The sequence below is a fragment of the Anoplolepis gracilipes genome, chromosome 15, assembly GCF_047496725.1.
Source record: "Anoplolepis gracilipes chromosome 15, ASM4749672v1, whole genome shotgun sequence".
NCBI classification, from domain to species: Eukaryota; Metazoa; Arthropoda; class Insecta; order Hymenoptera; family Formicidae; genus Anoplolepis; species Anoplolepis gracilipes.
In genome coordinates this window covers 574,251-599,833 of record NC_132984.1, presented here as the reverse complement: position 1 = coordinate 599,833, position 25,583 = coordinate 574,251, and the positions used below count along the sequence as shown (strand labels likewise).

Below are 25,583 nucleotides of genomic sequence, written 5' to 3'. Positions count from 1 at the left end.
TTCTAGCAAGGAAGATAATCATCGAGGATCGGATGAAACGTCCTGTATACGTCAACGTCAAAAGTCTCGATGGATGAGAAGGGCGCAGCGATGAAGCCCACACCTGTCAATCTACCTATACTAACTGGTGCTCAAGACAAACATTAGTGGCTTCTCTTCATTTCCGCTCGGAAATCGGTTAACCATCCTGAACAATCGAGTCGCGTCTCGATTACGCGCGCTTCATCAGTTTGTATATACATCATCATGTATTATATATAAGATTCGATCCTCCCGGCGACAGGCGACAGCGTGTTTTCTCAAAGAATATACACAGTTAATGCGATTGCTTAATCAAATTCCGGAGGGTGGTTACTAGAGCGCAAAAATTCCGATAAGTGAAATCCGACTGACAAGAGAGAGAGAGAGAGAGAGAGAGGACGCTAAACTCTGGAGTGTGTCGTGTGTTATTCATCTACAACATTGAGAAATTCTCTATTACTTTCCCCAGGTGACACACTCGGCGGATATCTCATCAATATATGATTAGCAAGATCCAAGTGTGACAGATCCGCAAAGCCCGCGCGTAGAGATCCCCGGAGTCTGTCCTCGCATTTTGGCTGTCGGCGCGCGTTGACGAGCTTGAACTCGTCGATGGGGACAGAGAAAGAGAGAGAAAGAGAGAGAGAGAGAGAGAGAGAGAGAGAGAGAGAGAGAGAGGGGTAGGAGGAAAAAGGGGGAGAACGAGGATGAGGGAGAGAGAGAGAGAGAGAGAGAGCGCCAAAAGTCGATCGATGCATTGAAGCGCCTAGGCAGGCAGGCAGGCAGGCAGGCAGGCACAGCTCTCTCCACGAGCTCAACCCCCGTTTCTCTCTCTGTTCACCCCCTGCCCCTGCCGCGGTGGCACCACGTCGCGACGCCTGCAGCGGCGGCGACGACGGCGGCGGCGGCGGCGGCGGCGGCGGCGGTGGTGGCGCGGGGGGTGGCTGGCTTCCCTCCGGGGTAGATAAGCGATGGTGTGCAGTTGCGCATCGACCTCCGGGACGTGCACAACGGTGGCGGCGCTCCTCGTGAGTGCAACGGCGACGGCGACGGAGGCGGTGGCGCTTAGGCGGGGTTCCCGTCGTCGCTCTCTTTCTCTGTCTCTCGCGGCAGAGTCAAAGTCGCTTATCGTTGTTGTTATCATCATCGTCGTCGTCGTCGTCGTCGTCGTCGTCCTCCTTACTCTTGTCGAGCCTGTGGAAAATGTCGGTGCCGGCGACTACTGCCCTTCGCGATCCGCGATTTTAGCGATTTTATTTTCACCCTCGCGTCGCCATCCTCGTCGTCGAGCCGACATGCCGCCGTTGCAAGTCAACGTCCGGACCGCATCCTCGGAATTGTCACTGTGATATGCTCGTTTCGCTGCCGAATTATTATGGTAATCCACCCTGTCATTTTTAATTCCATTACATCGCGCCGGATTTAAATCGGTCGCGGGTGTTCGCTCGTTGAAACAGGTGTTTACGACGCGGCGTCCCGATACACACACACATATATATATATATGTGTGTGTCGCGGAGTCGATCGATTTAAATCCCGACGACTTAAGACCTAGATTTAAGAACTGACGACTATCACGATTAACTGCCAGAGTCCTCGACAGAGTAGAAATAGACTGACTCGCAAACCCTTAAGCAAACCCTAAGCTCATACTATGGCGTTACATTAGGAAAGAAAATGATTTTACAGAAACGATTAATGAAATTACAAATAAACCCAAACAGCACACCATATCCAAGATGTATCCCAAAGATGTCTTTTGGATGTGCGTGCTGTTAGGGAAAGCTCTTGGAGAAGCGTACAATATATCGCAGATGGGTTTCTCTTGAGCAGGAGATAGCTGATACAGGAGGAGGATCCGATCACAACGTTAGACAACAGTGTCGATCCCTGCATCGCATCGTCTCGGTGCTGTTGCTGCTACTGCTGATCGCTGACGCGTCCAACAGCGTTGGCGTCGGGGGTGGTACAGGGGGAAGCAGCGGGGGCGGCGGCGGCAGCGGAGGGTCAGGGGGTGGTGGAGGTGGCGGCGGTGGCGGTGGCGGCAGCGGCACTTGCGGGCTGGCCGAGTTGACATGTCGGGATGGACGATGCGTGCCGATCGACGCTTACTGCAACGGCGAGGATGACTGCGGCGACGGCAGCGACGAGCCGGCCATGTGCACCCCGTGCAATCGCACCTACCACGGTCGCGAGGGACGCACGTACAAGCTGGACCTGCCCAGGCCCTCGGAGGAACGTCTACCGTTTCTCTGTCACCTGACGTTCACCGCGGCCGGACAGGGTTACGGCGAGCTGGTCCAGCTGCTGTGGGACGCGTTCAGCGTCGGCCGCGTCGACACCAACGCCGACAACTACTTCACCAGCTGTCCCGAGGGTTCGCTCCAGCTGGCCGAGCTCGGCAGACACTTCACGGGCGGCTCGTGGTGCGGCGTCGGTGAGGGTCGCGCATCTTACTACAGGTCTGTCTATTTCTCTCTCTCTCTCTCTCTCCTGCTCTTTTTTCATCTCACGTTATTCTTGAGTACTGTCGGTTATAGGGTTTTCTTTTTCTTCTAATCTAATTTTTTTTCTCTTCTTCTCCGCATCATATAAATACACAATATATAAGATATAATATGTATATAAATTATGATAATTTTCTCTGTTTTTATATTCATCAAAAATTAGGTAAAAAATAAGTAAAAATAAATACTAGGTAGAATTTAATTTTATTAAAGTTAAAAAAATTTAATTCTTTTTAAATCAACTCTATAAAATATGAAAAAATGATTTTTTTCAAAATATTATTCGTTTATATGAATACCCTAGTAATAATCTTACTGTATTAGTTCAATATTGTATTTACTAACTACAATATGTATATAATTTTTAAAACTATTTCATTAAAATCAACTTCAATACGAAAATTAATTAATTCTAAAATACATATATAAACAAAATATTATGAATAAAAGTTTAATAATTTTAATTAATAATTCTATATTTAAACTTCTTTCTCTTGTCAGTATATTTCATATTGATAAAATTTTACATCCTTATTAGAAATATACTTATTAATTCAAATTTTAAGAGGTTTTTTTTAATTAATATAAAAACAGATGCTATATAAAAAATTTTAAATGTATGATGGAAATTTAACATAATTAACTTTAGCTATCTCCATATTATTTGAAAATACCAGAATGCAATAAATTAAACAAAAATAACTTGAAAAAAAGGAGAAAAAATTGCATACTTAATTCAAAAGAATTTTGCCGTTTTTTTGCCCTTCAAATTTTTCCTCCTAGACGTGCTCATTTATAAAACTTGTTATTAGTTATTATCATCCCCAGGTAGCAAGCACATGTCATTTTGACGTTCGAAAACTGGTCATTTCTGGTTCAATGACGTCACGTGACCAAATATAATGTCTAATTTAAAACGTTTTAATAATGTTGTAAAAAAACGTGACAATATCGTGATTCTTAAGTCATTATTATAAATCGCCTGAGTATTACTATTTTTTTAACTAAAAACTCATTTAATTTTTTACATCTTAAATTATTAAAACAATTTTGTGTATAATTTTAATATTCGCAATTCTCTATATCTCAGGGTTCTAACATGAATTTCCTCTGTAACCCGGGACTTGAGCGTGACGTTTGATCATGAATCTTTTCCTCTGGCGTGAACTCGTGAAAAGTGAAAAGTTTCATTAACGAATTCAATATTTGTGAATGAATTTTTCAATTTTTACGAGTTTACGCTAGAGGAAAAGATTCATGATCAAATGTCATTAAAACGTGGCTAATAGGTGTAAAATGGTCATAAGGTCACGTCTCTTTAACGTCTTGAAACGTCGTCGTCGGTCTGTGACATTAGTTCATTACATCACGTCATTACATCACGTCATATTTGCTTGAAACTGACAATATAAAAATTTTGAGGTGAAAATGTGTGGTGCGCTTGCTACCTGGGTCGTTACTACTTTTTACAGCGAAACCAGTACAGTCACTGCCTCTATACGGCTGTTTCACGCACCGTCGACGGTGCCGTTCGAATTTCGTCTCCGTTTTCGCTTCGTTTCGCGCAACGAGGCGGTCGCCCGATTGGGCAAGCCAGAATTACCGGTGGAACGGGGCTCCCCGGTGCCGGGCACCTATTGTTCCCGCAACTTTTACGAGTGTCACCTCAAGCAATGTCGTCTACAGAGTCCCAACTATCCCGGCGAATATCCGCGCAACGCCAGCTGTCTCATCACCGTGCGTCAGAAGGAGGTGCCCACGTGCAAGCACGCAATGATATCTGTCAAGAGCACGCCGACCGGCCCGGTCGGCCTCAATGCCGCCGTCAACACCAGTCTAAGCGTCTGGCAGGACTGTCCACTGGAGAGGGACCGTCTAATCTTCCGCGACGGAGCTCGCACCGAGGACCCGGTACTCCTCGTGTACTGCGGCGGCCCGTTGCCGCAGATAACCGCTCGCGGACCCGCCATGCAGGTGGAGTTTCGCAGCTCGCCGGTAGCGATACCCTTGGGCGCGTCGTCGCTGCGACTTGAACTCGAGCTACGGGTCGTCTACGTCGACTCGGACGGTCTGGATTATGCCAAGGGCTCGCAAGGCTGTCACTTTTTCGTCAACGGCACCGGTGTCGGCGCCAAGAGGAGCGGCACGATACGAGCACCGTTGCACGCCCTACCGCCAGGTTCCAGCTGCACGTGGAACATCAAGGGAGCGATCGGCGATCGCGTATGGATATACTTCTCGTCGTACTCGCAGCGCGACCTCACCGGCAACGGCGAGAACAACGCCAGCGCCGGCCAGGACAGCACACCCTTGTCCCTCCTGTGCGCCGTTAAGCTCATCTTCTGGGACGGGGCACCCAACACGGGTCAGCCGATGGCCACGCTGTGCGACGACACGCCCAAGTTGTGCGCCCACGCGGCGCTCCGGAACATCACCAGGAGTACGAGACCCTGCACCGAGGATGAAAGCTATTTGACTGCCGCGCCCAGCCTGACGTTACGCATGGAGACTGTTCTAGGGACTGCCCTTCATCCCATTAACTTCCACGTAAGCGTACATGAGTTGTTACGTTTAACTCGATCACCCAAAATATTTACATTATACGTGTCTTTAATTCATTTAATTATATCAATTATCTCTATATTATATATTACTTATATAATTTTATTTATGTATATATATATATATATATATATATATATATATATATATATATATTAAGTATAATTGAAATAATTATAAAGTTAATTTATACACAATTAATTCATTTTGAAAAAAGTAAATTTTTTCTTTACTTTCTTCTTTTATTTAATAGCTATTTTTTTCTGGTTCTAATGGAATGATTTTTGTTGAAACATTTAAGTATGTAAGACTGATAGACTTAATTATAGAAATTAATTTTTAAAAATTTATAATTTTTATACTGCCTTTTGCACGTTTGTTCCTTCCAGGGAAATAATTATTTCGTAAATCTCGAAAGAAAAAGACGTTTCTTCGATAATTGGCTCTTGACTTCGATATATTAATTTAGCTTGATGCTATAAAATACCACCTCTCTGTGGCAAACATTTTCACATTGTCATTAAACGCTTTAGATAACTGTTGATGACATAACAATAAACTTTGAGCAACGCGATTCAAGCTCCGTTCACTCTGCAAATACACAGGATTAGAGTTTCATAACATTTCTGGCATTGATTTAGCGGGTCTCTCGCCATACTAAACAATATTGCCAATTTGCGTAACCCAAACCCTCATACATAATACTCTCATCTCTCTCTTTCCTCTTGTAAATATAATTATCCACTTATCTGAGCATGAGTCGGAACTGCGCTAAACTTGCATCGTTCGCTCTAATTCCCTGATGCATTCCCATTCCAGGCGCGGTATGAGTTTGTCTCTACCCTTCAACCTGGCGAACCCTGGGGCGATGGTATCTGCAGTCGCATTTGGCGCAAAGCGCGCACTGGCGAGGTGACGTCACCGCGCGACGTACGTCTATTTGGACGCGGTGGTTCCAGCAAGTTAGATTGCAGGTAACAACAAGTTTCTCACAGGTGAAACACAGTGGAGTAATTGTCACTGAAAAAAGGAAGACAGGTAACAATAAGCAGAGAGAATTTAGAATTCTAGCAAAGGGTCTTTCATGATTCCTCGCTAAAAGCATCTATTTTGCAATGTAGCTATATTTTAAGGATTGAAAGTAGACAAAACGAAAGATTCGTAGATATGGATTTCGGTTAAGATTCATCAATACGCAATTGACGAATTGACTGTGATACTAATCGTAAACTTTAGGTATCGCGTAGAGGCCGGCAGCGGCGAGCGAGTCCGCCTGACCCTGCACAACGTTAGTTTGGGCGAATCCACCATGTGCATGAGCGATTCGGATCCGCATACCGGTAGACCGCGTTGCGTTCAGGAAGTCGGGTCCAGGGAGGCACGTCTGGTTCTGTACGAGGCGCCGTGGAGGGACGTGAGGGTACCACGAGCGTGTCTGTGCGACAATACGTCGCACTTGCCGCTCACGTACACCTCCTCCGGTCGGGCGATAGAGATAACTTTCCTGGTGGATCAACAGGCGCCGCACGAAGACTTTGAAACGCTCTTCTTCTACGCCAGCTTCGAGTTGATCCGCATGCCGGAGTGCCCGCGCAAGCAGAGAATCCGGGGCGAGGGTGGCGAGCTAAGATTCGTGACGCCTCCGCTGTCGAGACCAGACATCTACTGCGAGGGTCTCCCGTGGCTGGTAGAGGCGCGCGAAAACCGCTCGCTCTTCGTCCTCACCTGGGGCTGGTTCCTGCCGTTGGAGCCCCCGGCAGTCAGTCCCGAATCAGCTGGCGGCACCGGCGTCAGCGATCAGGTCAAGTGTCCGACCACCAATCGCATCCTCCTCTATTCCGGCTGGCCGCAAAAACTGCTGAAGGTGGTGTGCCCGGCGGAACCGGGCGCCCGTGAATTCACCGTACATGTGTTCTCGGAGGAGTGGTTGGGCGCGACGGAGGAGGGCAAATGGCCAGGTCCACCTAGACCACCTGCGCTACTGCTGGACTTTGTGGCTCGGGAATCCGGACAGGCGGCCGCTTCCTGGTTGGAGATCTCAAAGAGCCGGGCGGCCCTGCGCCGACAGTTACGTCTTCCGGAGAGAGGCGTAATAACGGAGAACGAGACCAACGGCATGCCCGCCCACGTCGGCGACTGCCCGCACAAGTGTCCCGAGCTGGGCGCCTGCATCGCCGCCAGTCTCTGGTGCGATGGACACGAACACTGCCCGTCCGGTCACGACGAGGCCAACTGCGGCAACGGTGCCCGACTGCTCGGGCTCTTGCAGTCCACCGTGTGGCTCGTCATGGCCGGCGTCGCTGGAATTGTCACTGCCTTCGCGTGCCTATTCACTATTCTTATTAGCAGGTAACGATTAGCAGTAACTCGAGAATTTTTACAAGTTTAAACAAAAATTATGTCAAGACGTTACTTTTTTTTTTTTTTTTTTTTTTTTTTCTCCTTGTTGTTAAAAAAATTATTATTAATTTACATGGTAAAACAATTTTATATAATGCAATTATATATGTTATTAATTTTACAGAATTTGCGTAAATTATCGTTATTAATTAGTACAGTAACACAATGTTTTATATATATTGTATAAAATATTATTATATTTTACTTCACTTGATATATCCCAGGTAGTATTTGTTTGAATAATTTAAGATATTATAAAAAATTTAATGAGTTTTTAATTAAAAAATAGTAATACTTGGGCGATTTATAATAATCACGATATTATGACGTTTTTTTTACAACATTACATTAACACGTTTTAAATTAGACATTATTTGGTCACGTGACGTTAATATGACATGTGCTTGCTACCTGGGATTCTATTATGTTTTACTATACTAATTAATAATGATAATTTTTTGATAAGCAAAGAAGAAAAGTTATGTTTATATATACATATATTGTGTATTTCATATTGAAATGCTCTCTGCGTACATATTTTTAATGAGCTTTTAATTACAATTATAAATTAATGTAATTAGCTTTGAGAAAAGCTGAAAATATTTGATAAATGTAATTCCACATTTTATATCAATTTTATACTTTCCTCTTGTCTCTAGATCCAAAGCTCGCACAAAGAGACTTCACTACAAGGGGACGAAGAAGGGCAAGAAGCCGCGACGAGCACCGACGGAGGAGACGCTTCTCGGAGCGGCGTCCTGACACCAGCCGCCCGGTTTCGTGGAATATATTCACGTGGACCGGGAAACGACTGTCTAGCGACGCTAATTCTGTGTGCTTCACCGTCCAACTGACTAACTCTACTCTATGAACAGAAAAAAAAAAAAAAAAAAAAAAAAAAAATAAAAAAAAATAAAAAAAAAATAAGAAGAAGAAAATGACGAAAAGGGAAAAAAAAAAAAAAAAAAGATCTCTCCCGTGGTGCCATATATATGTATATATACATATGATCGCGTAGCGGTGGCGAATTCTCGAAATTCCGTCACGCAAAATCCTCTTCCTCCCTTCGCCCGTTCGTTCCCGACGACAAAACCTCGCTCGGTTTCGCGTTCGTTCTCGCATCGATTCGAGATGCCGAAATAGGATCTACCACCCACCACCAAATGTCTTCTGTTGGCGAGATTTAGTGATGTATTTATTTGTGATAGTTCCCTATATATGTATTTAATTACATTAAGTATTACATATACATACACACACACACACACACACACACACATACATACAGAGACAAATTCTCGACTTACAATTAGATGTAATATATAGCTTTAAGCACGTCTTACCAGGACGGAAAGTAAATCTCGGAATTGTCTAGTGAGATTCACGTGTGAAGATTACGAAATCTACCTTTCAAATGCTATTATTACCTGAAGATTCTCGCTAACATGCGCGTTCACATAGCGATAATTATTTTAGAGATTAGAAGAGAGAGAAAACGAGTTGCGCGCATCTCTCGCGTGAATTATTCTAACAAAAAAAAAATATATAAATAAATATATATATATATATATATATATATATATAATATATATATATATATATAAATATAAATATAAATATAAATATAAATATAAATATAAATATAAATATAAATATATATTAAAAAATAGAGACTAGAGAGCCGAAAACAAAAGTGCGTTTTATGAATAAGATCATATATTTCAGAATTATATGACTAACGAGATTAATTGAACGACGTTGAAGTGTAAAATGTGTAGTGTTAAACGACGAAGAGATAAAACAGGTCAGGGTTCGTAGAAATATAGTATATGTATAGGAAGAATATGTGAAAAATATACTTCGTCGCACGAGAATCCACGGTCTCGCGCGGCGGAATTTAACAAATATACTGCCTTTTTCGCACGTGGAAATAATCTAATGTCAAAGATAATTGCTGATTTATATTCGCCACGCGCGATAAAAATTCCATATCTTTCAATTTTGGCTCTATTATTATCTCATAATATACATATAAATACGAAAAGTTTATTTACATCTCCTTTCATCTTCCATAAAAATATAAATATATATTATTTTTATATGTTCTTTTATATACGTATATATTAAAAGATATCCCAGGTAGCAAGCACATGTTTGACAGTCGAAAACTGGTCATTTCTAGTTCAATGTATTACTATTTTTAACTAAAAACTTGTTTAATTTTTTATAATACCTCAAATTATTAAAACAATTTTGTGTATAATTTTGATATTCGCAATTCTCTATATCTCAGAGTCCTAACATGAATTTCCTCTATAACCTGGGACTTGATCGTGACATTTGATCATGAATCTTTTCCTCTAGCGTGACCTCGTGAAAAGGGAAAAGTTTCATTAACGGATTCAATATTTGTGAATGAATTTTTCATTTTTTACGAGTTGACGCTAGAGGAAAAGATTCATGATCAAATGTCATTAAAACGTCGCTAATAGGTGTAAAATGGTCATAAAGTCACGTCTCTTTAACGTCTTGAAAACGTCGTCCTCGGTCTGTGACATTAGTTCCGTCATTACATCACGTCATATTTATGGTTCGAACTGACCATATTTTGACGTCAAAATGCCGTGTGCTTGCTACCTGGAATATTATTTTTACATGTTATTATTATGAAATATATATTAATGTTATTTGTAACATTTTTAAATTGATTTATATTTATACGTACCAAATATAATTTTTATCTTTCCAGTTTTGTTGCATCTACTTTATCTAAATAAAAATACATATAGATAGATTTATTTATTTATAGTATACACATATTTGTATAATATAGATCGTAAGAGAGAGAGAGAGAGAGAGAGAGAGAGAGAGAGAGAGAGAGAGAGAGAGAGAGAGCATACAAGAGAGAAAAGTCGTAGAAGCAAAATAAAATATTCTAAAACGACGAGAGAGAACAACGTTAGCTTTTGCGCTATTGAGCTTAATATCTTTTTGATTCTTGTTTTACGCACTGTGTCGTTTCTTTTTTCAAATAACGGAGACAGATGCTCCATTGTGGTACTATTTCAATATCGAATGAACGAAAGAAACATCGATCATTTCATCGCTCCGACTCTTCTTCCATAATTTCAAACACACTTTGTATATATATATATATATATATATATATATATATAATCATTTGCGCGTACTCTATGTATAATAGGGTCTTTGACACATACATACATACATACAAACACACACACACACACACACACACACACACGCACACACATAAAACTTTGTTGACAAACTTCCAAAACAGATCTTTTTGTCGGAGACGAGAATCTTTTATTCCCGCGTTTATTATCAGAATTTTCAGACGCGTCTAAATTGCGAATGTTTTTCAAACTCTGACGTTGTTTGGAGGTTTGCCAAAGATCTCTGAATATCTGCCCTATATATATGTTAATTTTATACTATTAAAAAAATATATACATATATACATATATGATAAAATATAAATATGCTACGTATGCTCGTATACAAGGTGTCCCGACGATAAAATAATAAGGATGGCAAAATAGCGATAATTGTTAGGACATTTTTTTGTATATGTACGTACGTAAGTGTATATATACATATAATATTAAGGTAGACATAATACATATAGAAAGAAAGAGAATTATATGCACCGGACCAGTAGAGAGATGATTATTAGAGGAAAAATATTTGAGAAGCGCGTTAAAGGCTCAACTCGCTCGTTATTATTCAAACCGCAGTGTACGGTGATATATTATAAAAGAAAAAAAAAAAAACTACGTGAAAAAAAGCACTGTGCCACTCGTGTATACACACCAATTTCAATAAAAGCGACAGCTCTTGTAGGAAAAACAAACGGGAATTAGCGCGTCACATTTATACGTGCAATCTTTTATCCTTTCTTACTTTCATTACTTACATTTCTTTCGTTTTATCGTTTGCTTTTAAAGCTTGAATTATAAGCCCTTCTGTCATCTATCTTTTTCTGCTATCCGTATTTTTCCATTATTTATAGATCACAAATTTTTAATCAACCCAAGTAGCAAGCACACGACATTTTGACATCAAATATAGTCAGTTCGAACCAAATATGACGTGATGTAATGACGTAAAAATGACGGAAAAATGACGGAGTAATGTCATAGACCGATGACGACAATTCAAGACGCTAAAAACTTTGTTAATAATAATAAATTTGTAAAAAATGAAAAATTCATTCACAAACATTGAATTCGTTGAATGAAACTTTTCACGAATTCACGCTAGAGGAAAAGATTCATGACCAAATGTCACGGTCAAGTCCCAAATTATAGAGGAAATTCATGTTAAGTCCCTGAGGTATAGAGAATTGTAAATATTGCAATTATACACAAAATTGTTTGAATAATTTAAGATGTTATAAAAAATTAAATGAGTTTTTAGTTAAAAAACTATAGTAATGACTTAAGAATCACGATATTATGACATTTGTTACAACACATTATTAAGACGTCGCAAAAAAGATGTTTTAAAATAGACATTATTTGGTCACGTGGCGTCAAAATGACATGTGCTTGCTACCTGGGAAGGTTGGGCATTTACCCATAAATTATAATAATTATGTCTACGCGTAAACAATAGAGGTGAGTTTTTTAACTCATCGATTGATCAATCACATGATGCGCAAATGCAGCACGTGCTTCGATCGTGCAATATGTTTAAAATGTCATTTATGTCAACAATATTTATCAATTTTATCAAATGTCTTGTCAAAAATGTTTCGTTTATGTCTTGTACATACGTGGTTTAAAGGTATAACACAACTTTATTATTTTATGGTGTCGTAAAAAATTAACAAAATACCTAGACTTCATATTGTTAAAAAAAATAAATAATATATATAATATAAATATTATATGTATTTTTATCGTAATACGCGCGTAACTACGAGTCCGTAATTTTTTAACAGTGGTCACGTGATCCAAAGAGAATACTCAAGAGAGTAATTGTGGAGACCTCTGTCGGCCAGCTCCACAAATACTCTTTGGATCACGTGACCACTGTCAAAGAAAAAACTTAACCTCTCTCATCTCTAACTGTGGCTCGTCAAAAATGGACGCGTTGTTTGGATGAAAAAAAGTATTGAGAAAAATGAAGAAATAATATTATATTTATATAAAGACAAGATATTCATAAAGAAGAAAGCAAACTAATACACAAAATAATACAGAAACATAATTATACACGTATATTATATGTATGTAGTTGGTTTCTGTGCAGAGATAACGTGAAACAAAAAGTGATTTTTACAAGGATAAATATTTATAAAATAGTGGAAAAAAATGATGAACGAGAAGATGATGGATGCGCGAAGACGCGAAAGAGAATTAATAGGATTACGCGGAGTTCCCGAGGCTTGGACGAGATCTCCTGTTCATATCGAGCAGTACGTATTCTTCGTAAGATATATGTATTTAACAATGTTAACTTTAGCAATACTATCTAAAAAAAAAAATTTATGTTGTGAAATATTATATATAATTATGATTCATAAAATTAGAATTTTAGTTGGACAAATTTTAAAAAAGTTATATAAATTGTATATTTCTATTACAAGATATATAATCATAATTAGTAATTTATATCTATATATAAATGTCAAAGAGAGAAATGTACATAGCATTAATTTTGAATTTTTTTTTTTTTTACTTGCAGTAGTTCAGACGAAGAGCCTGAAGATCTGATCAAACAGAAAGATAATATTTTATCAAAAGATCGCAAGAGAAAAAGACACGATTCTAAAAAGAAGGTATTTTGATTAATTCAATTGATGTTAACGATAAATTAAATATTTATAACATTAATAAATATTTATACTTTATAGAAGAGTAAAAAATTGAAAAAAGAAAAGAAGACAAAGAAGGAAAGAAAGAGGGAAAAAAAGGCAAGGAAGGAAGCAAAGAGAGAGAAAAAGAAGAGAAAGAAGGCAAAGAAAGACACAGATAGTAGTAGTTCTGACGATAGTAACAGCAGCAGCAATGACGAGGAGGTCTGGGTAGAAAAGACCTCTATCATAGATAAGCCGAGACTAAAGAGAGATTCAAGTTCGGACGATAGCGGTGATGATGGTACGGTAGGACCTGCACCGAAGCCACATGTGACTCTCTCGGCCAAGGATTTCGGTAAAGCTCTGCTACCAGGCGAGGGTGCGGCAATGGCAGCTTATGTCGCCGAAGGGAAACGTATACCCAGAAGAGGTGAAATCGGCCTCACGTCAGAGGAGATTGCCTCGTATGAGTCTGTTGGTTATGTAATGAGTGGCAGCAGGTAAGATTTAACAATTTTTGTAAACAATTTTTCATCTATTTCTGACAATTTATTTAAGCAAAAAAGAGTATATTATATGCAATATTGGATTTTCTGAAATGTAACTGCAAATACATAATTGCCAACATTATGATTTAAAATTAAATTAACAAACATTGATAAAGAATACTTTTATATATTAACGTGCTTGTTAAAGGTACAATGTAGATTTAAACGTGCTATTTCTTTCTAAAGGCATCGTCGCATGGAAGCGGTTCGTATACGTAAAGAGAACCAAATCTATTCTGCCGATGAGAAGCGTGCTTTGGCAATGTTTAGTAAAGAGGAACGACAAAAGAGAGAAAATCTTATATTAGGACAATTTAGAGAGATGATTAGTCAAAAGAAATTGGCACAAGAGAATAATTGAAGATTTCACTTTAATGTGTACATAGAATGTAAATTCTGTAAATTCTGTTGTATAATAAATGTATAATAAATTTTTGTATAATACTAGTAGAATTTAATAGTCTTATTAATCGTATATCGAATCGTAATTGTAAGATCATACTAATTATATTATAATGACAATAATATAAATTTAATATTATCATTATTCATATTGAACAATAATAATAACTCTAGTATTAGTTATTTTACTTTCTTTAATTATATCAATATAAATTTGTATGCAATAATTTTTATGTGCACTAGTGTTGTATCCAATCAAATTCACTATAAGCCTTTGTATGTTAAATAAAAATAATTACATACAGAAAATGATGTATCAATTCATGTACATATTTAACAAGTATTATTCTGTTTGTCACACAGTTTTTGTAACAATCTTGACAAAAAATATATAGTTAATGACGGATAAAAATGGTTAAAAATAAAATTAATTAATTAGATTAATAATAAATCTTTACCTTTTATTATTTTAACGAATAGAACATCACAAGATCATTGCAGTGTGATTTAAAACTAAGTCTAATAGAAGATTTTTTTAATATTTGTAGTGATAACTTTCTAGAAAATACTGTTTTAACATTTATCATGATAGCTTTCCTCTTTTTTATTAAGTCTTTTTTTGTTTGTTTTCCCAATCCAGCCAACCTCCGGTATAATTGTATGCTCTGCGGAATAGACAAGATGTTTCGATATAAACCTTTGCTCACGATTTGAAGAAAAATATCAACATACCTTGTATATCCTAATTTCTGCATCACTTCCTGCACTGCCCCGCTTCTCTTACCAGATCGACAGCTTAATATAATTTTTGTGTTTTTTCCAGGTTTATGTCTGCCATAGCGTTCCTCAAATTGCTCATCCGAAAGATTTACAAATATTTGTCTGACATCAGCCACTAAAAGTATGTATCATATTGTTATATTACTCTTATATACGTCTTACATATTATGTGTAAATTATTATTCAATATTATGTATATTACTTGTACGATTGATGAGATATGACGACTATTACATTACTATTACGTTACTTTGTGTTAGAGAGATATATGTAATGAACTTTCCAAAGAACTTATGATTACAGGAGAAAATTTTTACTTGGTATATGAATGCTTCCGGGTAGTTTTCCGGTCTCGTTTATTTCTGCTTGCTCTCGAACATCGATGATGAGAACATTATCGTCCTTTTGCGCCTCTAGAACCTGCTCGTAATTGGCATTGAGTGCCATTTTGTCATTTTGACAATGTAACGCAATGTCCGCTTCTCGATAAGGCGAATTCGACGAATGAAAATTTCGTATCACTGGAAATATTAAATCTCATCTCATTACGTACTTACAAAATAATTTCATGATGTAACAACAATTCTCTAGAATTTGCTAATGATCTTCAAAAAGGCTATATAAAATAAAATAATTCTGAATAAAAAGCAAATTAATTCATGTAACAACGCGATCTGAATCTCAACAGATTTTTTAATCGATTATATTTCCAGATTTTTTTTCGTTGAGATGGAAAAAAATAGGAGGAAAAAAGGGCACCCACGGTTACCCGGACCATCAGTTACGATTTTCACTGATCGCTGATAACTCGAATCTGTCAACAGGTTTCTGCCTAAAAAACCCGATGACACGAATACTCGATGAAGTCGACGGAAAGGTCTCGTGTACATGACGAGTGTATACAATTTCTCGACGCTAAACAGCTGATCGAATGTTTGCGTTATGTTTTGTTTGACAGACAGACAGCTTGCATCATATCGGGCATTTCGTAATATCATAACATCGCTATATCATAATAGTCGAATAGTAAACGCAAGTAATTGTAGTGTGTCAAATATATATAATTTTATAATTCAAATATATAAAAAAAAATGCTTCAGGTCTATTCGATTAATTCCGCGGTTAAAGTTGTATATTGGCGGTAAAATTATAAAAAACAAAAATTAAAATACCAACAATATTAAGAAAATATATTCGAAAATAAAATTAACGAGGAATTAAAATCCATTTGTTTCTTTTTTCTTTTTTTTTTTTTTTTTTTTTTTCGGCGCGTTTCCAATCGGCCGAGAGGGCGAGATAAGAGGGAAGTCGCGCGTTGACAGGTCGGCCCAAAGTTCAATTCCGTCGGCAGCGCCGGCTGGCGAGGAATGCGGGAAGCAGTTCTTTTTATTTCTCGCGCACGGACACAAGTGGAGAGCGCACTAATTTATCGAAGATAATCACGAAGAGATACTGGGCCTCGCGGTGCTTATCGCAGTTTCGAAACGAGTGAGTAAAATCGCGCGGGGACCCGGGACACCGCGCCGAGAGTTTCGGCGTCGCCGTCGCGTCGCGTTGTCACTTTGTTCCGCGACTCCTTGTCGCGCGGCCACTGGTTGGCAGATACACCCCGATGACGATAGTACGATGGGACGATGCGACCCATTGTTTATTTATACGACTCTCCGGCAGATCCGTCGGAGGGTCTACCTGAGTAGAATCCGATCCTCGACGAGGTCCGAATTCTCGATCCTTTTTGTTTTTAAATATTTTTCTCTCTTTTTTTTTCCCCCGCGTATCTTCTTCTAAAGGGTATCCTGTTTTTTTTAATTATTTCTCGTGTGTGTGTGTGTTTTTTTAGACGGACGTACGGAACAATCCACGTCAAATGAGCTGAACTTTACGAAAATGAGCTCGCTACAGCAAGGAAACAGGTTTCTCCCATTCCCGACTAACAATCTGCAAAGGAAGCAACTGTCCATGCAAGGTGTGTCTCCGTAAACTGTGTTTTTCATCAAAGTGATAGTGATGATAAGAAGCTATCAATAGATTGTAAGATTTATAGTGTATCGGTAAGAGGATGCTAAAAGAAGTGTGTTTCTACTTCACAGGTGGTCTTCCGCAAAGCTTGAGCGGTAGCGAGACCGATGTTTCCACATCTAACGAGAATTTAAGCAACGAAGAGAGATACGTCATAAGACACACAGCGCGACAAGAGCCACAAGGTCAGGAAAATCAACAGCAGAGTCCCTCCAGGTCTTCCAGTCACAAGGAAAACATACCAAATATTCAGGTATGTCTAAAACGTTTACAATAATTGTAAAAGAATTGTAAACAATGGAATAATTGTATAAATGTATCTTTTATGATTCAATATTATTTTATAAGACTAAGATGATTTGTTACAGGGCAATCTGCATAACAGGAACAGTCTGAAAGACAGTTTGAGCGGATCAAACAGAAACAGTCTGAAGGAGAGCTTAAATGGCTCTAATCGAAACAGCCTGAAGGACAGTATCAATGGATCGAATCGAAACAGTTTGAAGGACAATTTGAGCAATCGTAGTGTAGGTTCGAACAGAAGCAGTCTGGACGTATCGACGAGTTCTTACAACACGTTGATTATACACAACGCGAACGACGACAGCTCATGGATACCGTCTGGAAGGTAAACACCTTTTAATTATTTTAAAATCTACTTTGTATGTACGTACACATTTGTAATTTGATCCATCGAATAGATTATCGGGCGTGGTGAGAGAACACGCAGATATGGGCTACTTGTATTGCGATGGCAATGGCAAGGGCCATACCAACAGTCCTACAATGCAGTCTCTATCCAACCTACCACACGAGGATTACGTTCACGAACAATCTGGCAGCAGTGGTTGCCAGGAAATTACGGATATCCCGGATGATTATCTCAGTCAATCTCAGGTGTGATAGATTATTAAGCAATCAATTAATAGAAGTAAATAATAACTTCTGACCTTGCAAAAATAGCATTATAAATAATAATTTGAATATATTGCAGGTTTTGAAACATCTTGCAAAGGAGGTAAAGGTGCCGCCATATAATAATAGTGGAAGCAGCTTAGAAATGAGATTGGGAGAGATGAGAATAAGAGACAGCGATAGGGGAAAGCAAAGCGACAACGAGTACGAGAACAGACCGCCATGTTACGTATCCACTTTGTTACGATTTAACAAGCAACAATTTCTTGGTCCGACGGAAAAGTTGACTATATCGCGATCGCAGCCCGACCTGTCGAAAGTACTCAGGGAAGATTTGTATCTCGCTCGAATGAGATCACCTCGGTAAGATTAAATTTTCCACGCGTATCATGCGCTAACGAACATTTGCACACCGTGGTATATTTTTTTGATACGATTGAATTTTTACAGACCACAGACTAAGGGACGGGAAGAAATAGAGAGGGAGACGACTGAGATATGGCCACCAGCAGAAATGGTTCAGATAGTAATTCAGGAGAACAGCGCGTTGAAGCTGGAGCTGGAGCGCTGCTACAACAAAGTTTCCAAGTCGCAAAAGTTGGAGCAGGAGATAGCCAAGGTTCATCGCGCTCACGAGGAGTTGGCGGCTTCGTGCGAGCGACGGGAGAAGTTGGAACGCGCTGCTCGTCTAAGACTACAGAACGATTGTCGTCGATTGACCGAGTTAAATCGCGCCCTGAGAGACCAGATCGACCTGTTGTCCGCGCGCACGGATAGTCCACCCATCGTCGAGACCATGCGAAAGGAGCTGACGCAACGCGAGCTACTCATCGGACAGCTCATCACTCAAAGTACGATTAGAATTTCAATTTCATCACATGTGAGTTCAAGTACTAATCTATACTTTTTCATAACTTGTGTTCTCGCTGTGTTTCTAGACAAAGAATTAACCGCTGCAAAAGAGAGGCAGGAGATCGAACTAGCCGCTCAGCGGGCCACTTTGCAGGAACAACGCACGCACATTGACATTCTGGACACCGCCTTGACTAACGCACAAGGCAATGTCGTACGGCTCGAGGAAGAAGTAAATTAATTTAATTAATTTAGCTGATAAAATATTATATGTTTTTTTTTCATGTTTGGCGACGTTATTATATTGAATATTCCACTTAAAGCAGACAATCGACAGATTTGTTGATCAGGTTTGGTGTGTAATAACAATATTTAAACTTTTCAGGCTAGTTTTAAATTTTCGGCCAATATAGTAAAGAGACTCTTTTTTTTTTTCTGTACAGTGTCGTAAGAAGCAAGTGTACGTGGAAAGAGTCGGTCAGCTTCAGCGAGCCTTGTCTTCGCTTCAAGCGTCTAGCGATAGACGAGAAGAGACGGAAAGACAATTGAGAGGTCAGCTGGAGAAAGAGTTGCGCGAGGGTGGCGGGGGTGGTGGCGGAGGTAACGGCAACGAGCAGACGTCGAGTGGCGAGACCATCGCGGATCTGAAACGACGGTTACGCGAACGGGACGAGAAGATCATGTCTCTTGAAGGAGACGTGGCCAAGTGGGAACAACGTTACCTGGAGGAAAGCGCACTGAGACAAGCGGCCATCGACGCAGCTAGCTTGCCAAAGTGAGTACAAAAGTCATTCTGAAACTTATGCCAATCGTTTTTTTTTTTTTCGTTACACTCATATTTTTTTTCTATTCAGAGACGCAAAGATCGCCGCACTGGAAAAGACCAGTCAAGATGCGGAGAAATTAATCGCCGAGGCACGCTCGGAGAAGATGAGACACATGGATGAGGTGCACGCCGCGCAAAAGAAATTGGCCGATCTCGAATCCAGGTAAGATAAATTTACTTGCACGTCGTCTGACTATTGAATGGATCTTTTGCTGATCAATCGTCTTATTTCTTATCGACAGAATGAAGGATTTGGAGTCGAAATTGGCCGAGCGAGACGCCATGATCAGGGTGTTGCAGAAACACACTTACGATAAGGCGGACAGCAGTAGCACTAGCGGGGTGGGCAGTTATCCTGCCGCGCACTCGTCGCATTCAAGTACATCGGCGGATCATCATACCGCTTTGACAAGCACGCCGGAACTCGGTAAAGAGAATAGTACTTTGAACGCTTGAAATTTTCCTATGATGCTTTTTCGCGACATATAATATTTTGAAAGTAATCGCTTTCCTTTATTGCTTTCTCGAAAAGTGAGCAGCGTACTCGGTGGTGGCAGCGGTTATGGCAGCACCGGTTCCTACAGCGTCACCGACAGTTACAAGTATAGGAAACAGGGCAGCTTCGAACAAACCAATAAGAGTCTCGACGATCAACTGAAGGAACTAGACTCGCAGCTGCTTAGCAAGGTAAGCACGATAATTTAAGTGTACCGTTTCCATTCAGTGATCGTTTTCGACCAAATATTTAGGTGGTGATCGAGTTTCAAATATATCGCATCACGAACTCTTTGTTTCATCGAATTTTATTTCTATCTCATATCACGATCTGTTTCTTTTTTTTTTTTTTTTAGACACGCACACATGCGCTTCGATTTACATTAATATTTATATTTCATTTACGCATTAATATTTCTTTTTTTTTTATTAATAGAGACACATTAATTTTTGGACGATCATACTTTGAGTTCTTTAGCAACATTTTAATAGTCATCGCTGATCGTGAAAATATTACAGGTCGAACATGAAGGTATTCTCGTGTTTGTGTTGATGACTGTTTGGAGTATATATTTTTTATTATTATTATTATTATTTTCTTTTTTTTTTTTAATTAAAAGCGAGTCAATAGTTGGTATGTAAGTTTAAAAGACGAAGGAGATATCGTGATCTCGAGAGTGGAGTTTTAAACGTTTATAGTTTATAGAATGAAAAAACAAGAAACGTTACATACTGACTATTTTCTGGTTGAAATTACTTAATTGATATTAATCGCAAATTAACTTTGTGTGATTTAACATAATAATCTCAACCTTTTTTTTTTCTTCTTTTCTTTTGTATCAGTAGAGAAATCATATGCTATATCTTTAATAGTATTTGAATAACTTGTGTTACTTTTACACAGATGTGCGTAAGCAATAAGTTTTCTCTTCTTATTAATCCATTTTCCCTTTATGCCGAACATGTGGTAACCATTTGCCAAAATTGTGCTGAAGTAGATAGCCAACATAGATCTCACACTTGACAGATTAATTCTTTTTACTTGGTTTTCGTTCTTTCTTTCTTTCTTTCGAATTGCTCCACTAATCCCTCCTGAGGCCATGAACCTTCTCCCACCTATCCTCGATATCCTCGAATGTGCATGTGCGAGCGTTTTATACAGCGAGCACTAACCCCTTTTCCAGGTCCCGGTCTCCTATCTGCAACCCTTGCGTTCTTTCTTTCTTGTTTCAGCGGGCACTTTGCTGTTTTCCAGGATTCTCTAATCCAGGCACTGCGTCGCGAAAAGGAAAAATACCCAAGCCACTACTGGCGGGTGTAGATAGCACAGGTACCTCGAGCACCGCCTCGAGCAAGAGCCGGCTGCTGGATGACTCGTCCGGTAGCGGGGGCGACGTGGTATCGCCGAGCATAATCGAGTTCGCGAACGCGGCGGCCAGACTGAAGGGCACTATCTCGCGGCTATCGGACGGCGGTGGCAAGCCGACCGAAGACATGATGCTGCTCGAGAAGCAGGGCAGGAGCTCGCAGCGACAGCGGATGACATCGGAGGTCGGCGGCGAGCCGCGTCGTGCCGGAAGTCTACCGCCTAGCTCGTTACCACGACCACCGAGGTCCCTAAAAACGACCAGCAATTCCCGCTACTGTCGACTGAGCGACACGGAGACCCGCAAGAAGTCGGATCCCGGACCGGGAATGTTGGACGCGACAAACGGCGCGAAGCAGGGCGGCGGCGTAAAGATAACGCGCGATTCCTCCGGTAACTGTAGTAGCATCGAGTACGGTAGATTCGACACCGCCGCGAAGACACTGCGCAGCAAGAAGAAGAGCCCCGTGGAGAGCTTTATGACCAACAGCACGCTGAAGAAGTCGTCGGCCGGCGGGGGTAGCGGCGGTCACGAGTACGAGAGGCTGCAGGCCGACACGATTACGGCTGGTGGCCGGAAGAAGTCATCGGCGATCGGCAGTAACAACTGCATGTCGGAGTTTGCGGTGAAGCACAGGGAGATTCAGAGCCGCTCGTTCATACCGCCGCCACCTCCGCCATCGTCTCGTCCTCGTATCGGCGAGTACGGCCGGCTGAGCGACGGCGAGTCCTCCTCGATGACCACTGCCCTCAAGGGAGGCGGCAACACGTTGAGGAAACAGACGGGAGGCTCTTCCCGAGGCCAGAGTACCGGCAGCATCGTGAGCAACAAGAGCGGCGGCCGGGATTCCGGCGGGACCGCCAGTAGCGAGGCGTCGACGGCTTCCCTGCCGCCGGTCAAGGCGAGATCGATTCCGCGCCCCAACTATCGCATCCAATTCTGAACTGCCCGTATTTACGCATCGGACATTTTATCCTGACCATGAGATATCCGTCTTTAGACAAACGGATCTTGAGGAGTCGAGTTGATGATGCTCATGTTTCAATCGAGGATTTAACACATTTTATTATCTTGACTTAATTGAATTAATCCAACTTCTGCGTGACCAAAAAAAAAAAGTAGTTTCCTTACACGCGTGAGTCTTGATGAACTCTTCCTTTTTTTTTTTTTTTTTTTTTTTTTTTTTTTTCACGTGCGATTCAATAAGATTTAACCATACGTTCTTAGAAACTAAAATTCTAGCGTAACGATCGTAAATACGGGCAGGAGAGTCGACTCGATGTCGAGCAAGTACAAGTTTTCGCGAGATGAGTTCCGATCGTCGACGATAATCTCCCGGTTCTCGTTACGGTATAACGTAACCCATGCGAGTTACATTAAGCCGGTTCCAAATTAAGCAAACATAAACGATTATTAAATGAATATCAACGAATGAAGGTGATTTAATTATTAATTATCAAACTAAAAAAAAAAAAAAAGTTCTATACCTAAAATTTTGTATATAAAATATTATATTCGTTTAATTCTAATTTATAATTAATATATAATTTTATCAATTATTTTTTTACATTATAAATATGATAAAAAACGTTTCTTCATTGATATTCATTTATACTCGTTCGCTTGATTTGTAGCTTTTATACATAAGATTGTACGCGATGCGAGAGGACGGCCATAATGAAAAGAAAGCGCCTACAGTTGCGTCGCGCCATTACGATTACTATTCAATATTTAGTAAGCCAATATCGTGCAAGCCATAAGACGGACACGCACGACACACGATTTATAACTAAGTAGCGATGTAGTGTATGACCTAGTCATTACCAAAGTAACTCTCTCGGTTTAGAATAGGAAAGAAGAATTGTCTTCCTTAATCGTGTCCTTATCTCGCGATCTAATCACGGCAGCCTTAATTAATAATACAGGGTAGGAGAAAAGATATTCCTACGTCAAAAGTGCCTTTTCTCGTGCGCGATCCACAGAGCTTGTCAATTTTTCCGTAGTAGTTTAATTCGATCCCGAGCTATCCATAAACACACAACTTCCAAGCTCCTATCCTGAATTGATCTAGGTTTCTTGATAGAAGAGAGACTGAACCATGGACGGGACGTCGTGACATGAACTATTGATACAAAAAGTATTTTGAGGATTGCAACGTTTGGATAATCTTTTGCCAGGCTTTTCTTTGTCACATAATGAGTGCCTTCGAATCTATAAAAGTCATACAGTTGGTGAACATATCAATATAGCATCTAAAAAAAAAAAGAGATGTATTTTATATTACTCATCATTGTCAGATGAAAGATAATAGAAGTTTAGATAATATGTGTTCCCGTATTTGCGTATCTCTTCCTCTTATTTTATCATCTTTCTCTAAAGACGATGCTTCTTTTCGCATAGCTTTATCGTAATGTAATCTTTCCTAGAAATCCGCGCGTAGATTATATGTAGATCCGTAATATATTTCTTTTTACAATAATTGGTGACGAGATCGAGATAAGTCTCTTCGCGCGTAAAAAAAAAGAAAAAAACGAAACGCCAAAGTATAACTATTATCTGTAACTATACATATATATATATATATATATTTTTTTTTTTTGCATCATAATTTGCCTGTAAAGATATCACTTTACACTCGATTAATTTTATTCAATTTTTATTATATATATATATATATATATATATATAACGTATTATATAAAATGTCTTTTAATATAATTTACTATATTTATTTGTGTGTGTAGTCGTCTAATATGTACGCGTGCGCGCTTATATAATTCATAGTCCGATTTTTTCCTCCTCGATATGTAAACGCGTAACATGGCGCAGCTAAGCTGAATTTTCTTTCGAAAAATCTTGTAACATATAGGTGTGAATGGATATTGTGATGTAGCGAAGCTATAGAATAAGGCTCTCTAAGAATAAGCACGTGAGGTGGGGTAACGTTTCTCGCGAAGTGATATCTTGTATCACAAGATCCAAAAGGAGGAGATTCTCGATAAAAGCGGCGAAATTAATATTTTCCGAGGGACGTTGGTACGAAACAGAATCGTGCTGTTGTGTAATAATAATAATAATTATAATAATAATAATAATAATAATAATAATAACAATATAATAATATTAATAATAATAATGTTTCGTTCGATGACTTGAGATACCGTGTCTCTCTGCTGTGTATTTCAATTTTCTGATTGAGCCAAGCAAATCGTCGATCTGCTTCATTTCTCGACTTCGTTTCCGATATGTTTCCTACTTCCTGTCTCTCCCGCGCGAGGAGAAACAGGCGAAGCGATATCGCGAGGTAGACAGGATACATCAGCAGTGTATCTTCCACGTGCAAGAGAATACCAAATGCAACATCACCAAAGAAAGAAGAAAAGCGTCCTACTACGGGCTGCGTAGCTGTACCAACTACGTGTCCGACCACGTGTGTAAAAACGATATATATATATCGTTCCTATAATATTTCCGCGTGCGAGTTGAAGCGAGACTTCCGATGATCTCGGAAGAGCGCGACTTTCGTGAGAAACGATACTCCTCCTCGAATCTACGGCGATGCTCGAGCAGTATCTCGCCGTTGGATCTTCCCCTCTTTGCTCTCTATTTTTGATACGGCCGTTTGCTCCACGACAAGCTGTGCTACTTCATCGTGAAATTATGGGAGACTTTGCGCCTTATTTAACGAACAAAAGTCTCTGTGGTTTCGATAGCTTTACTTATTACTGCGCTGGTACCAGTAGAATTCATAGAATTTCCCGTGGCCTTACAAAAATCGACTCCGTCGTTCGGAGAGATTTGCGAGAAAGAAAACGTGTATCCGTCGACCCATGACACTCTCTTGATCGACGCGAATATCGTGCTTTCAAATATTTTGTACTCGAAAGAATGGCAATTTTATTTAATGTAAAAAAAAAGATTTGAATTACAGCCCCTCTTGTAAAGCTACGCCATTGTTCATTTTGGTGTTGCGACAGAACAGATTGACACTTGAATTCAGATACCTATGCATTTCCGACAATAAAATCTATCAATGTGCCTCCATATATATTTGTGTAAAAA

At 39.8% G+C, this 25,583-nt stretch overlaps 4 protein-coding genes across 6 annotated transcripts; 3 read left to right on the top strand and 1 right to left on the bottom strand.

Annotated features, from left to right (window-relative positions):
* The first annotated feature begins 917 nt into the window (after positions 1-917).
* Positions 918-10,257, top strand: LOC140674293 (uncharacterized). Its single transcript, XM_072907730.1, has 6 exons — positions 918-1,399; positions 1,855-2,483; positions 4,001-5,075; positions 5,910-6,064; positions 6,327-7,439; positions 8,150-10,257. The coding sequence occupies exons 1-6, from the start codon at positions 1,397-1,399 to the stop codon at positions 8,250-8,252; spliced, it is 3,078 nt and encodes a 1,025-aa protein (XP_072763831.1). The 5' UTR covers positions 918-1,396; the 3' UTR covers positions 8,253-10,257.
* A 2,309-nt stretch (positions 10,258-12,566) lies between these two features.
* LOC140674295 (NKAP-like protein) lies at positions 12,567-14,226 on the top strand. Its single transcript, XM_072907732.1, has 4 exons — positions 12,567-12,936; positions 13,206-13,299; positions 13,375-13,817; positions 14,052-14,226. Exons 1-4 carry the CDS (start codon positions 12,833-12,835, stop codon positions 14,224-14,226), a joined length of 816 nt encoding a protein of 271 aa, XP_072763833.1. The 5' UTR covers positions 12,567-12,832.
* On the bottom strand, positions 14,220-16,006 carry LOC140674296 (rhodanese domain-containing protein CG4456). Of its 3 annotated transcripts, XR_012048170.1 has the most exons (5): positions 15,811-16,003; positions 15,365-15,568; positions 15,000-15,162; positions 14,726-14,932; positions 14,220-14,643 (listed from the first exon to the last, which is right to left on the bottom strand). XR_012048170.1 is itself a non-coding variant. In XM_072907735.1 (4 exons), the coding sequence occupies exons 1-4, from the start codon at positions 15,935-15,937 to the stop codon at positions 14,875-14,877; spliced, it is 546 nt and encodes a 181-aa protein (XP_072763836.1). In that variant the 5' UTR covers positions 15,938-16,006; the 3' UTR covers positions 14,220-14,874. The 3 variants fall into 3 exon arrangements, 2 of the variants coding, with proteins under 2 accessions (XP_072763836.1, XP_072763835.1); XM_072907735.1 differs by having other exon boundaries at positions 14,220-14,932; positions 15,817-16,006; XM_072907734.1 differs by having other exon boundaries at positions 14,220-14,932.
* A 79-nt stretch (positions 16,007-16,085) lies between these two features.
* Positions 16,086-25,567, top strand: LOC140674291 (uncharacterized). Its single transcript, XM_072907729.1, has 13 exons — positions 16,086-16,535; positions 16,888-17,013; positions 17,138-17,319; positions 17,435-17,694; positions 17,768-17,963; positions 18,061-18,344; positions 18,432-18,832; positions 18,920-19,065; positions 19,277-19,608; positions 19,688-19,822; positions 19,902-20,086; positions 20,192-20,346; positions 21,388-25,567. The coding sequence occupies exons 2-13, from the start codon at positions 16,935-16,937 to the stop codon at positions 22,462-22,464; spliced, it is 3,432 nt and encodes a 1,143-aa protein (XP_072763830.1). The 5' UTR covers positions 16,086-16,535; positions 16,888-16,934; the 3' UTR covers positions 22,465-25,567.
* The last annotated feature ends 16 nt before the right edge of the window (positions 25,568-25,583 follow it).

Excerpts from the sequence above, each read along its gene's own strand:
- LOC140674295 (XM_072907732.1), top strand. The coding sequence starts at position 12,833 with ATGATGAACGAGAAGATGATGGATGCGCGAAGACGCGAAAGAGAATTA. Across the intron at positions 12,937-13,205 it reads TCTCCTGTTCATATCGAGCA|TAGTTCAGACGAAGAGCCTG; the intron begins GTACGTATTCTT and ends TTTTACTTGCAG. Across the intron at positions 13,818-14,051 it reads TATGTAATGAGTGGCAGCAG|GCATCGTCGCATGGAAGCGG; the intron begins GTAAGATTTAAC and ends TTCTTTCTAAAG.
- LOC140674291 (XM_072907729.1), top strand. The coding sequence starts at position 16,935 with ATGAGCTCGCTACAGCAAGGAAACAGGTTTCTCCCATTCCCGACTAAC. Across the intron at positions 19,066-19,276 it reads TCGTACGGCTCGAGGAAGAA|TGTCGTAAGAAGCAAGTGTA; the intron begins GTAAATTAATTT and ends TTTTCTGTACAG. Across the intron at positions 19,823-19,901 it reads TTGGCCGATCTCGAATCCAG|AATGAAGGATTTGGAGTCGA; the intron begins GTAAGATAAATT and ends TCTTATCGACAG.
- LOC140674293 (XM_072907730.1), top strand. Across the intron at positions 5,076-5,909 it reads TTCATCCCATTAACTTCCAC|GCGCGGTATGAGTTTGTCTC; the intron begins GTAAGCGTACAT and ends TTCCCATTCCAG. Across the intron at positions 6,065-6,326 it reads TCCAGCAAGTTAGATTGCAG|GTATCGCGTAGAGGCCGGCA; the intron begins GTAACAACAAGT and ends CGTAAACTTTAG.
- LOC140674296 (XM_072907734.1), bottom strand. The coding sequence starts at position 15,937 with ATGTACACGAGACCTTTCCGTCGACTTCATCGAGTATTCGTGTCATCG. Across the intron at positions 15,569-15,810 it reads AACTGATGGTCCGGGTAACC|TGATACGAAATTTTCATTCG; the intron begins GTGGGTGCCCTT and ends TAATATTTCCAG. Across the intron at positions 15,163-15,364 it reads CGGAAGCATTCATATACCAA|TGGCTGATGTCAGACAAATA; the intron begins GTAAAAATTTTC and ends ACATACTTTTAG.